This window comes from Salmo salar, chromosome 09 (genome assembly GCF_965601325.2).
Source record: "Salmo salar chromosome 09, fSalSal1, whole genome shotgun sequence".
In the NCBI taxonomy this organism is placed as follows: Eukaryota; Metazoa; Chordata; class Actinopteri; order Salmoniformes; family Salmonidae; genus Salmo; species Salmo salar.
The window spans coordinates 80,600,001-80,615,000 of record NC_138299.1 but is presented as its reverse complement, the minus strand read 5'-3'; the positions used below and the strand labels follow the sequence as shown (position 1 = coordinate 80,615,000).

Here is a 15,000-nt window from a genome sequence, read left to right as displayed (position 1 = left end):
TCATCCCTCTGACTTCAAAATGGCCTGAGTCACTCCCCTCCTCAAAAAAACACTTGACTCATCTGACGTCAAAAACTATAGACCTGTATCTCTTCTTTTTTTTTCTTTCCAAAACACTGTCTCTGATCAACTTTCTTGCTATCTCTCTCAGAATGATCTTCTTGACCCTAACCAGTCAGGCTTCAAGACGGGTCACTCAACCGAATCACCTTGGCGTGACCCTGGACAGCACCTTGTCGATCTCTGCAAACATCAAAGCAGTGACTCGCTCCTGCAGGTTCATGCTCTACAACATCCGTAGAGTACGACCCTACCTCACACAGGAAGTAGCGCAGGTCCTAATCCAGGCACTTGTCATCTCCCGTCTGGACTACTGCAAATCTCTGTTGGCTGTGCTCCCAGGTTGTGCCATCAAACCCCTGCAACTTATCCAGAATGCTGCAGCCCGCCTGGCTTTCAACGTTACCACCCCAACACTTGCACTGTCCACCCTCCCACCCCAAAATTCCTTATATTAAGCAAATCAGACAGCACCATTTTCTTGTTTTTTATTTATTTACGGACAGCCGGCGGCACTCTCCAACATTCAGACATCATTTACAAACAGTGTATTTGGATTTAGTGAGTCCGCCAGATCAGAGGCAGTAGGGATGACCAGGGATGTTCTCTTGATAAGTGTGTGAATTGGACCCTTTTCCTGTCCTGCTAAAAATTCCAAATATAACAAGTCCTTCTGGGTGTCAGGGAAAATGTATGGAGTAAAAAGTAAAAATGTTTCTTGAAGAATGTAGTGGAGTAAAAGTTGTCAAAAATATTATTTGTGAAGTAAAGTACAGGTACCCCCCCAAAACGACTTAAGTAGTACTTTAAAGTATTTTGACTCAAGTACTTTACACCACTGGAAAAAAAATATGTTTCTGCCTCTGATTCTCCATGCAGTAAGGCCAGCGACTACAACCAACACATCCCAACCTCAACACATCACAAACCCAAAACATCACAACCCCAAAACATCACAATCTTCATCTGTTCAAAGTCTCCTTCATTTGAATAACTACCATTCCTCTCATGTTATTGGATCAGCCATGAATGTTCCATCTGCCCTGAAGGCTCCTGGGTCAGCCTGATCACTGGAAATATACTTACATTTCAGATGTTTGAATAGGTCCTGAGAATGTCGACATACATTACCAGTCAAAAGTTTGGACACACCTACTCATTCAAGAGTATCTTTATTTTTTACTATTTTCTACATTTTAGAATAATAGTGAAGACATCAAAACTATGAAATAACACATAAGGAATCATGTTGTAACCAAACATTTTATAAATATATTTTATATTTGAGTTTCTTCAAAGTAGCCACTGCTTGTCTTGATGACAGCTTGCACACTCTTGGCATTCTCTGAATCAGCTTCACCTGGAATGCTTTTCAAACAGTCTTGAAGGAGTTCCCACATATGCTGAGCACTTGTTGGCTTCTTTTCCTTCATTCTGCAGTCCAACTCATCATAAACCATCTCAATTGGGTTGAGGTCGGGTGATTGTGGAGGCCAGGTATTCTGATGCAGCACTCCATCACTCTCCTTCTTGGTCAAATAGCCCTTACACAGTCTGGAGGTGTGTTGGGTCATTGTCCTGTTGAAAAACAAATGATAGTCCCACTAAGCCCAAACCAGATGGAATGGCGTATCGCTGAAGAATGCTGTGGTAGTCATGCTGGTTAAGTGTGCCTTGAATTCTAAATAAATCACTGACAGTGTCACCAGCAAAGCACCCCTACACCATCACACCACCTCCTCCATGCTTCACAGTGGGAACCACACATGCGGAGATCATCCGTTCACCTACTCTGCGTCTCACAAAGACACGGTGGTTGGAACCAAAAATCTCAAATTTGGACTCATCAGACCAAAGGACAGATTTCCACTGGTCTAATGTCCATTGCTCGTGTTTCTTGGCCCAAGCAAGTCTCTTATTATTACTGGTGTCCTTTAGTAGTGGTTTCTTTGCAGCAATTCAACCATGAAGGCCTGATTCACGCATTCTCCTCTGAACAGTTGATGTTGAGATGTGTCTGTTACTTGAACTCTGTGAAGCATTTATTTGGGCTGCAATTTCTGAGGCTGGTAACTCTATTGAATTTATCCTCTGAGGCAGAGGTAACTCTGGGTCTTCCTTTCCTGTGGAGGTCCTCATGAGAGCCAGTTTCATCATAGAGCTTGATGGTTTTTGTGACTGCACTTGAAGAGTTCTGTATTGACTGACCTTCATGTCTTAAAGTAATGATGGACTGTTATTTCTTTTTGCTTATCAGAGTTGTTCTTGACATAATATGGACTTGGTTTTTTACCAAATCTTCTGTATACACCCCTACCTTGTCACAACACAACTGATTGGGTCAAACGCATTAAGAAGGAAAGAATTTCCACAAATAAACTTTTTAAAAGGCACACCTGTTAATTGAAATACATTCCAGGTGACTACCTCATGAAGCTGGTTGAGAGAATGCCAAGAGTGTGCAAAGCTGTCATCAAGGCAAAGGGAGGCTACTTTGAAGAATCTCAAATATAAAATATATTTTTGGTTACTACATGATTCCATATGTGTTATTTCATAGTTTTAATGTCTTCACTATTATTCTACAATTTGGAACATAGTAAAAATAAAGAAAAACCCTTGAATGAGTAGGTGTTTCCTAATTTGTCACCTGGACTGTATGCCTTCCTAAACCATAGCCCTAACCTTAACCTTTGAGTTGTTTCTGTCTTGACCTTGCAACCACACGGAATTAACTCTGTAATCACACCCAATTATTGCGTAAGAAACTTCAAAGGAAAACTATGAGATCTTGTTGCCTGGGTAGCATAGTGAGCCCCAGTATACTAGTTTCATGGCTGAATTTACACTGAGTGTACAAAACATTAGGAACACAACAACGTCTCGAAAGCATTCCACAGGGATTCTGGCCCATGTTGACTCCAATGCTTCCCACAGTTAGTTCAAGTTGGTGGGATGTCCTTTGGGTGGTGGACCATTCTTGATACACAGGAAACTGTTGAGTGTGAAAATCCCAGCAGCGTCGCAGTTCTTGACACATTTGAACTGGTGTGCCTTCATTGCTTTCAGAAAGTATTCACATCCCTTGACTTTTCCCCCATTTTGTTGTGTTACAGCCTTAATTTAAAATGGATTAAACTAAGATGTTCTGTCACTGGCCTACACACAATAAACCATAATGTCAAAGTGTAAAATGAAAAGCTGAAGTCTATTCAACCAATTTGTTATGGCAAGCCTAAATACTGTAAGTTGAGTAAAACAGTGCATAACATGGCATGGACTCACTCTGTGTGCGATAATAGTGTTTATCATGATTTTTGAATGACTACCTCATCTCTATACCCCACACATACATGTCTATACAGAACCAAAATATTCCTGTTTGCAAAAAGGCACTAAAGTAAAACTGCAAAAAATGTGGCAAAGAAATTAACCTCATGTCCTGAATACAATGCACTATGTTTGGGGCAAATCCAACACAACACATCACTGAGTACCACTCTTCATATTTTCAAGTATGGTGGTGGCTGCATCATGTTACCTGTATGCGTATACTTGTCATCGGCAACGACTAGTTTTTTTTAGGATAACAATACATGGAATAGGACTAAGCACAGGCAAAATCCTAGAGGAAAACCTTGTTCAGTCTGCAGACACTGGGAGACACATTTTCAGCAGGACAATAACTTTAAACACAAGGTCAAATATACACTGGAGTTGCTTTACAAGACAACATTGAATGTTTTTGAGTGGCCTAATTTTGACTTAAATCGGCTTGAAAATGTATGGCAAGACTTGAAAATGGCTGTCTAGCAATGATCAACAACCCATTTGACAGAGCTTGAAGAATTAAAAAAAAAGAATAATGTGCAAATGTTGTACAATCTAGGTGTGCAAAGGTCTTAGAGACTTACCCAGGAAGACTCACAGCTGTCATGGTTGCCAAAGGTAATTCTAACATGCATTGACTCAAGGGTATGAATACTTATGTAAATTAGGTATTTCTGTATTTCATTTGCACTTTTAAAAACGTAAAAAATATATTTTGTTCACTTTGTCATTAATGGGTTTTGTGTGTAGATAGGTGAGAGAAAAAATTATATTTAATCCATTTTCAATTCTGGATTTAACACAACAAAATGTGGAATAAGTCAAGGAGTATGAATACTTTCTGAAAGAACTATAAATATTTTGTCTTGCCCATTCACCCTCTGAATGGCACACATACCCACTCCATGTCTCAGTTGTCTCAAGGTCTAAACATCCTTCTTTAACCTGTCTCCTTCCCTTCATCTACACTGATTGAAGTGGATTTAACAAGTGACATCAATGGGCATCATAACTTTCGCCTTGGATTCACCTGGTCAGTCTATGTCATGGAAAGAGCAGGTGTTCCTAATATTTTGTCCTTCAGTGTAGACAAGATACACTCTGTGGTTTATCACTGCAGCCTAACACACTCACATGGCTACACATTATATTCTTGTTGGCTGTTCATAAGATCCCAGTTTAGTACCACAGCCTGCATACACACACACACACACACAAATGCACATCGCTGACATGCAGTCACACACATTCTAATGAACACACACACACTGCTGTAATGTCATGTTCCGGTCTCTGTAAACACACATTACAAGATAACATTATCCAGTCATTTGCTCAGCGGTCGTACAGGGAATATTACAGCTCAGTTAAACATGAGGAAACCATGTCAAAACTGAGGCCTGTACAAGCATGCATGTCAAGCGAGCACTCTGCAATGGCAGTTGGTCCCACACCTCTCTGCAGAGTGCCATACTTAGCACGGCAACTTTGCTTGTGGGTGTGTTCATGCGTGTGTAATGAGGAGGGGAAGAAAGTCACACGCCATCTCATTATCTATGAGCTGCTATCCTGAGGATGGTTACATAAGAAGTGATGCTACTCTATTAGCAAATAATCTGTTATCCTTATGTTTATCACTTTACATGAATACAATAATGATTTCCGTGAGGCCAAGTGTAGCTAAATGCTACATTAACAGCTTAATGATCACTCACAGACCCACAGACACACACACATTACAAACGTGTGAAGACGGGCTGCTAGGAAGTTTCCCAGTGATCACGGTCTATCCTACACTGGAAGAAAAGGTGCTAATCTTTTTAAAACACTGTAATCACTATAATGAAATAAACTCTATCACAGACACTATAATCATGCTCTCTCTCTCATACAAATACACACACACACACACACACACACACACACACACACACACACACACACACACACACACACACACACACACACACACACACACACACACACACACACACACACACACACACACACACACACACACACACACACACACACTGTGCTCCAGATGTGTGGGTCATAACATTGTTGGTGGCAGTGTTGGTGGCAGCAGACAGGACCGGCCCTGCTATTACCCAGGAGCTTCATCTGGAACGGCAGTGGTGTGGCGCACAGAGTGACGGCTCGAAAAGAGACCTGCCTGCCGAGAACACTGAGACACACTGTAGAGACATAGACCCACAGGAGTCAAACGTGAGAAATGCTGTAAAACAGGGAGAGAGAGAGAGAGTGAGAGAGAGAGGAGTGGAAGAGAGAGACAGAGACACAGAGAGAGAGAGAGACAGAGAGACAATGAGAGAGAGGGAGAGGAAAGAGAGAGACAGAGACACAGAGAGAGAGAGACAGAGACAACGAGAGAGAGGGAGAGAGATACAGAGAGCGAGAAGGAGAGTGAGAGAGAGAGATAGAAAGAGAGAGGTCAGAGGTCACAGAGGAGAAGAAAGGAAGCAGCTGGCTGCTATAGTATCTCCTCTACAAATGCCTGTAATTTACCCTGGACCAGGGCTCTTTCATACTGTGTATAATTTACCCTGGACCAGGGCTCTTTCATACTGTGTATAATTTACCCTGGCCCAAGGCTCTTTCATACTGTGTGTAATTTACCCTGAACCAGGGCTCTCTCATACTGTGTATTATTTACCCTGGACCAGGGCTCTCTCATACTGTGTATAATTTACCCTGGACCAGGGCTCTCTCATACTGTGTATAATTTACCCTGGACCAAGGCTCTCTCATACTGTGTGTAATTTACCCTGGACCAGGGCTCTCTCATACTGTGTATAATTTACCCTGGACCAAGGCTCTCTCATACTGTGTGTGGTGTATGTGTGTCTTAAGTGTGTACTGTGTATTTATGCAATCCATGTGTGTGTCCATCGCCTCTATCCGGGTAGTTCAGGTCTATGGTACTAGTTACCACTGTAACATCCTTCATATCTATGGATTCTATTCTTTGATAACCATGACATCCTACAGAGGCCAGCTGGTGTTAGTGTAAATGACAGGATACAGTATCCTGTTACGCCTACCTATCATCAACAGCTTTTTACAGTACACCCACTATGCTATCTACATCTTTATGAAAACCAATGCATTGGGAAACACTGTCCTAGATCTTCAGATGTGTGAGGGGGAGTCGACAAGGGCCTAGAGATAGAGATATCTCCTGTCTGCCTTCCTTCCTTCACTCAGACAGACTGTGGAGCAAAGCCATCTTGCTTTGGGGCGAATATGAAGCCGTCAGTGTGGAATGGAGCCATGTTGCTTTGGGGCAGTAGGTTAGCTGATGGAGACAGATAGGAGTTGGTGTACTGTCTGATCAGATAGAGATCAACTCAAGTAACGTATGTAAGACAAGGCCTGCTGTGTCAAGCAACATGTGAGAGAGTCGATTCACACAGGAGATAAAAGGTAGCTCTTTCTGCACGTTCCAGCCATTTATGGTATGTTATCATCCTGGTCTTATGTGAAGGTAGACACACCACACACACACACACACACACACACACACACACACACACACACACACACACACACACACACACACACACACACACACACACACACACACACACACACACACTCCAAAAGTGTTTAAGCTGTACTGAAAGTCACTGGAAACTCTTTTTAGTCAATGCTTAGTCACGACCCTCTGCTAAAACTCTTACATCACATGACCCACCATGTTGATACGGCAAGGTATGGAACAAGCAGGGAGAAAGAGAGAGAGAGAAGGGCAGAGAGAGAGAGAGAGAAGAGAGAAATGAGAGAGAGAGAGAGCGCTCAGGGGAGAACCCCTCACTTAGACACTAAGGCAGTGAGTAGACACTAAGCTACAGTGACTGGCACCATTAGCCTCTCTCTGACCCCTCACTGTTCCACTGAAAACAGAGTCAGAACCAACACAGCACCCAGCTCCTCCAGTCTCACTACCCCATTGGTCTGACCTGCGGAATCACAGCCTATAGTTCCATAGGTTTATTCTACAACAAAACATCCGAAATGTACCAACTCCATGTGAAATATAGATCTGCCTGTACATTCTATCGGGGCTATTTCTATGGTGTGAGTGCACCCAGGCCAGATGAGGATTGTGGGAAAAATCTATGTAGTGGTCCATCTGTCTGTGCATGTCTAAGCCCCCTGGACAAAAACACATTGCTCTCCTCAGACAGTCCTGGACAGTGTCCTGTTGTTACTCACAGATACAGTGAGGGGTGGGAGAAGAAAGAGAAAGAGGGATGAAACATGAGGATGAGAGGATGTGGAGTCAAAGGAAAGGAAGAAAGGTGAGGAAAGGGAAAACAAGAGATGAAAAAAGGAAGTGGAGAAGAGAGTGATGTCAGACCAATATGAGGAATGGAAAGATGGATGAGAGAAAATGAAGAGGGAGGAAAGAAAAGGTGCAAATATAGAAAGAGAGAGGGAGGGAGAGACAAGACAGGTTGAAATATAGGATCCTCTGTCTGTCTGGTAAAATAATGATAATGCCGAGTTTTCAACAGCAGCGATTCATTGATGAATGTGCAACATTAATAATAAAGGTTGCTCTCTCCACTTAGAGAGATTTTTCGCACCATAAGCTGTAGAAAAGGTGTGAATCAATGCCCTGTGTGTCATGGAACAAAAGGCTAAATTTAGCTGGCCAATACACTGACTGTCCATGACCAGGAAATGAATAAGATATTTATTAATAGGCAGGTCGTTAGGTAGACCCTGCGTGGCAGATTTGAATAAATGATTCATTGATTCAAAATTAGATCATAAATGAATACATTAATGTCGCTAATTTATCAGCACAGTGCTAGGGTGAAGAGAGAGCAGGATGAACATGAAGGAGGACAGGGGTAAGAGAAAGGGAAAGAAGAAACCCAGTCTCAGTAGGTGGCGGTGGTCGTTGTTACTCCTTCCTGAGATCTTAACTGGGTCTCTCTCTCAATTCATTTCAATGGGCTTTATTGGCGTGGGAAACATATGTTTACATTGTCAAAGCGAGTGAAATAGACAGGAAATAAACAATAAAAAATTAACAGTAAATATTACACCCATGTCAAGATCGTTGTAATGATTGGACCAAGGCGCAACGTGAGTAGCGTTCCACATCTTTATTATAACGTGAAACTTAGCAAAATACAAAACAATAAATGATCAAACAAAACGTGAAGACATTAAAGTGCAAATAGGCACCTACACAAAAACAAGATCCCACAACCACAGGTGGGAAAAATAACTACTTAAATATGATCCCCAATTAGAGACAACAATTACCAGCTGCCTCTAATTGGGAATCAACATGGAAAAAGAAACTAGAACACAACAAAGACATAGATATACTAGATCACCCCCCCCCCCCCCCCCCAAAGGAGCGGACTCTGGCCGAAAAACCTGAAACCAAATGGGGAGGGTAGTGGGGAGGTGATCAGTGTCAGTCGTGGCTCTGGTGCAGGGCGAAGTACCCACTCAGCTCGCGGATCCGGCAGCATCGGGGGCGGCTCTGGTGCGGGCCAAAGAACCTGCTCAGCTTGCGGATCCAGCCATGGACCCGGGCTGAACACTGTGCCTGGACTGGACCTCGGTGTCAAGGAAGGCTCCTGCCATGGAGCGGGACTGGACACCAGCCCTGGACTGAGCACCGGCGCAGAAGAAGACTCCAGCCATGGAGCAGGACTGGACGCTGTGCCTGGACTGGGCACCGATGCAGAGGGATGCTCCTGCCATGGAGCTGGACTGGACGCCGTGTTTGGAAGCTCCGGACCGTTGACCCTCGCTGAAGGTTCCGGACCGTGGACCGTCTCAGGAGTTTCCGGGCTGTGGACCGTCTCAGGAGTTTCCGGGCTGTGGACCGTCTCAGGAGGTTCCGGACTGTGGACCATCTCAGGAGGTTCCGGACTGGGAACCGTCGCCGGAGGTTCCGGACTGGGAACCATCGCCGGAAGCTCTGGACTGGGAACCGTCGCCGGAAGCTCTGGACTGGGAACCGTCGCCGGAAGCTCTGGACTGGGAACTGTCGCCGGAAGCTCTGGACTGTGAAGGCGCACTGGAGGCCTGATGCGTGGGGCCGGCACATGACGTACCGGACTGGGGAGGCGCACTGGAGACCTGGTGCATGGAGCTGGCACAGGGCGTACTGGGCTGTGGAGACATACTGGAGACCAAGTGCGTATAACCGGCATCAATGGTACCGGTTCGATGACACACTTCGCACGGTGAGTGCGAGGAGCTGGCACAGGACGTACTGGGCTGTGGAGGCACACTGGAGACCTGGTGCGTAGAACCGGTACACATGGCACCGGACAAATGACACGCTCCTCAAGGAGAGTGTGGAGAGCTGGCACAGGACTTACTGGGCTGTGGATGCGTACTGGAGACCTGATGCGTGGAGCCGGCACAGATGTCACCAGACTAATAGCACGCTCCTCAGGATGAGTACGGGGAGCTGACTCAGGTGGCATTAAACTGATTACACGCTCCTTTGGGAAAATGTCGTACATCTTCCACCAACTCAACAACTCTATCTGCTCTTTCTCCTCCAATACCTCCATCCACTCTCTGACGGTCTCTGACTTTCTCCATTCACTCTCCTCCAGTTTCTCCCTCTTCTCTCAGACTGGCTCTGGTTCACTCCTCGGTTTTGCCGACCACCCCTTGTGCGCCCCCCCAAAAATATTTTCGGGATGTTTTTTGGGCTTTCTATGTGGCCGCGAACCCTGGAGTCGTCGCTGACCTCCATCATAACCTTCCGTCTGCCGCTCCTGCCAAGGAAGGCGTTCCTGTCCTGCCAGGATTTCCTCCCAAGTCCAGGATCCCTTCCCATCCAGGATCTCCTCCCAAATCCAGGATACACTCTCCTCCTGGGCACGCTGCTTGGTCCCGTTGTGGTGGGATCTTCTGTCACGATCGTCGTAATGATTGGACCAAGGCACAACGTGAGTAGCGTTCCACATCTTTATTATAACGTGAAACTTCAGCAAAATACAAAACAATAAATGATCAAACAAAACGTGAAGACAGTAAAGTGCAAATAGGCACCTACACAAAAACAAGATCCCACAACCACAGGTGGGAAAAATAACTACTTAAATATGATCCCCAATTAGAGACAACAATTACCAGCTGCCTCTAATTGGGAATCATACAAAACACCAACATAGAAAAAGAAACTAGAGCACAACATAGATATACTAGATCACCCCCCTAGTCACGCCCTGACCTACTACACCATAGAGAAACAATGGCTCTCTATGGTCAGGGCGTGACAACCCACAAAAGTTTTAAAAGAATATAGGCATTTCAAATGTTATAATATTGGCTATGTTGTAACAATGTGCAAGTAGTTGAAGTTTGGAAGGGTCTCTCTCTCTCTCTCTCTCTCTCTCTCTCTCTCTCTCTCTCTCTCTCTCTCTCTCTCTCTCTCCCCCCATTATTGATGGACCTCTAGGTGCCAAATCGATGAAGATGATATAATGTCCAAGACTTCCATCTCACGCATAAAAGTCTTAAATAATTGCAGTCTCATCATCTTACATTACAGTGAATAGCAGAAATAGACCCTGTTGAATAAACTGCTATTAGAACACAGATGTTTTGATAACAAGGTGCTGGTGAATCTCACATTCACAACATCACCTAACACCCCAACATGAAATTGGGGTGTTATACCAGTCTGTCATTCCCAAACATGAATGCACACATGAACACACAACCATGTACTGTGCGATCACAGGTTTGGAGTGCTAGTCTGTGGTGAAGTATGTCATATGCCACGTTGGTAAGCAGGAAGTAGGTAAACCAATCACAGACCTCTAGAGTGGTAGCCTGCAGCGAGGCCGCTGACTGGCATCTTCTTCACGGAGGAGGAGCGGTAGACGATGTGTTGACGCCCTCCTCCTCCCTCCTCCTCCCCCATCACTCCATCCCCCCTCTCCACCGGCTCGATGAAGAACTCCTCCTCTTCTGTCCTGATCATACCAGCCTGGGAGAAAAAGAGAGAGAGAGGGAGAGATAGAGGAGGGAGGAAGGGAGAGAGAGAGGACTCTCAGTTAGTCCATCTTAGTACAATGCATAATAATCATGACATAATAAGCCTGGTTAGGGGCTCATCCACTCATCCACAAGTCATCCCTGTTTTTAAACTTTCCCCTGCTAAAATCCTGGGGATAAGGCACACTTCCAAGGACAGAAGAGAGAGAGAGAGAGACCTGGTATCAGAGCCACCGTGGGAGGAAATAAGCTTGTCCAGGTCGGATTCTGCTCTTACATTCCCTGTCAGGTAATTCCCCCTACCCCGCTCCCCACTCTGACACACACACACAGAAAAACAGGGGCTCAGAAAATTGCCCGTCACTCTCTCTAACTCCATCTGTCTGTTTAGACAACTGGTAATTACCACGGCAACCGACTGCAGAGGTGCGAAGCCATGGGGGAGAACTGAAGAGGAGGATTCTGGGGCTTTACAGGGAAAAGAAATAAGAGAAAGACATAAAAAAGAGAGAGACACAAACAGTCATCCACCTGATCCGCTCGCTGTGGCCTTCCCTCCTCCCTCTGACAGGATGAAGAAGGGATGGTGTATGATCCTAATGCAGGAGTGTGAAGTGTGGGAGGGAGAAATTAGAGACATTGTTGCTTGGCAAAAAAGCTGGGGTAAGTTTTCAGTGAGAGTGCTGTTATTCCAATGCTTACACCGAGAGCTGCACCGAAGCAGAACTAACTCAAAAACAGCACACTAATCCACAGTGGTTCCTTGTGCAGAAATGTCTCACCTCTACTTTAACTCCTATTGACTCTTCTCTACAGTACAGTACACCTCTGGACTACATCTCACTCAATACGTCAGGGAATTACTATAGGTCAGGGGTGTTCAAATCTTACCCTACGAGGTCTGGAGTACTGCTGCTTTTCTGTTCTACCTGATAATGAATTGCACTCACCTGGTGTCCCAGGTCTAAATCACTTCCTGATTACAGGGGAACAATTCAATAAAAAGCAGTGAACTGGCTCCAAGGTCCACATTTTCATTAGAGGGCTAAAGATCAAATACTTATTTTGGCCAGAGCCCTGTCTGATATGTGGATATGTGGCTTTGTCCAAAAGAAGTGGGCAGTAGGGGAATAGAATGGCATTTCAGGTTCATCCATTCAACTACACCCATGATTTGGACAGGAAGGGATGATATTAAAAGAGGGGCAATACATTACAACCTCATCATGTTTGGGAATATTAATAGTGAGATGTACAATGTCATTTTGTTACGATATTTGATTGATTTAATTAACATAAGATATCTAGACTTTAGCTTTTAAGAGTCATTTATATCATTACCTGACATTACAGCTACTGCAGGGGAGAATTACACTAATACAGGATAACTACAGTGCAGAGTAATCAGCGAATCAGCAGTATTATTAGGATCCCTGTCAGTGCAGAGTAATGTCAGTGAATCAGCAGTATTATTAGGATCCCTGTCAGTGCAGAGTAATGTCAGTGAATCAGCAGTATTATTAGGATCCCTGTCAGTGCAGAGTAATGTCAGTGAATCAGCAGTATTATTAGGATCCCTGTCAGTGCAGAGTAATGTCAGCGAATCAGCAGTATTATTAGGATCCCTGTCAGTGCAGAGTAATGTCAGTGAATCAGCAGTATTATTAGGATCCCCGTCAGTGCAGAGTAATGTCAGTGAATCAGCAGTGTTATTAGGATCCATGTCAGTGCAGAGTAATGTCAGTGAATCAGCAGTATTATTAGGATCCCTGTCAGTGCAGAGTAATGTCAGTGAATCAGCAGTATTATTAGGATCCATGTCAGTGCAGAGTAATGTCAGTGAATCAGCAGTATTATTAGGATCCCCGTCAGTGCAGAATAATGTCAGTGAATCAGCAGTATTATTAGGATCCCCGTCAGTGGTGCCAGTCACTATAGCTTAGTGTCTTCTCAATGACTTGGTGTCTTAGCGATGGGTTCTCCCCTGAGCGCTCTCTCTCTCGCTCTCTGTCTCGCTCTCTCCACTCATCCCTCTCTTCTCTCTGAGCCGTGGTGCGGCATTCCGATCGGAGTTGATGGATCTGTGCTGGTGCATGGCTTCCCGCTCCGGAATACCAAGCAGACGGGAGAGGAGAGCCATGTCAAAGAACAATATGACATGTGGGACTGGGAGACATGGTCAGATTGATCAGAGACAGTGAGGAGGAGGAGGGAGAGGAAGGAGGGTGGGAGAGAGAGGACTGGACATCTCCAGACTAAAAGAAGAGTGAATAAAACATCAGAGTCTATAGATTCCAGAGAGAGAGAGCGCATCGTGTTCTCTCAGAAACAGGAACAAGGAAACATGAACAAGGAAGCAGCTAGGGACCAGTGGAGAATTAAGGGAGTTTATTGGACAACTGTCTGGAACTTTCTTCTATTCAATATCGGAGAATAAAGAATGATGGAAAATATGATTAAATATAACCATTTAAGATCAGAGAACACTACTGGTAAAATCCCTTCCCTGATAGAGGATCTCCATCTCACACCAGCTATTTATTCCAGACACTTTATCAATGGAATTGAAATGGACACTACATGCAAAGCAGAGGAACACTCATTATTACAATTCTGATTCATCTAGACCAGGGATGGGCAACTTTGATGGGGGTGGGGTCCACAAAAAAACAGAACTCATCATGAGGGGCAGCAGTGTCTCAACAATTTTTATTCTAACTCTCAACAGTAATTTGAGTCCCGGACTGAGTTATTTTTTTTATTGGTCTTTGGGCCTACAAAACGGAGGGCCACCAGTCGCCCATCCCTGATCTAGAGTCTAGACCATACACTTCAATTTCTATTTGGCTCTTGCCTTAATGCCACACACACACACACACACACACACACACACACACACACACACACACACACACACACACACACACACACACACACACACACACACACACACCACTAAACGTAGCCCTCGAAGACAGTAGGCTATTATTACCTTTCTGGTCATTGAGACCCTGACACAAACCACAACCCTCCTGAGGCCTGGAAGTCATCATCTCAGAGCTCCACGGCCCACACAACCAAGAGGAGACTTGCACCCGTTTCCCTATATAGTGCACTACTTTTAACCAACGGACATTGGAACAATAATTGACAGCACCATGGTGAACAAAGGGAACATATATACAAATACAATCAGTGGGAATAGGGGCCAGGTGTGTGCAATGAAAGTTCCAGAGGGATCCGTGACAGTACCCCCCTGACGCGCTGCACAAGCAACGCAACGACACCGATCTCGAGGACGATCACAGGAACGCAGTTATGGCGGCGTCGGACAGACCAGTAGCAGTGGCGTTGGACGGACCGGTTGTGGTGGCTTCAGAAGGGCCAGTTGCAGCTGCTGAAGATGCGTCGTCAGACGGACCCATTGTGGCGACGTCGGACGACCCAGTTGCAGCTGCCGAAGTTGCGGCGGTGCCGGACGGGCCATTCCCGCTGTCTCCCTCAATGGTCGATTATTCTGTCATGCTGGTATCAAGGATCGGGAGACAGACGCAGGAATGCGTAATATTTTTTTTTTTACTGAGCCCAAATTAT

At 44.9% G+C, this 15,000-nt stretch overlaps 1 protein-coding gene across 1 annotated transcript in view; it reads right to left on the bottom strand.

Annotated features, from left to right (window-relative positions):
- LOC106611949 (A disintegrin and metalloproteinase with thrombospondin motifs 2) overlaps window positions 1-15,000 on the bottom strand; it is a 199,305-nt gene that overhangs the window by 108,804 nt on the left and 75,501 nt on the right. The window contains exon 3 of the mRNA XM_045724030.2: window positions 11,227-11,398. Within this exon, the coding sequence (XP_045579986.1) occupies window positions 11,227-11,398 (172 nt within the window). The remainder of the gene's footprint in view (window positions 1-11,226; window positions 11,399-15,000) is intronic.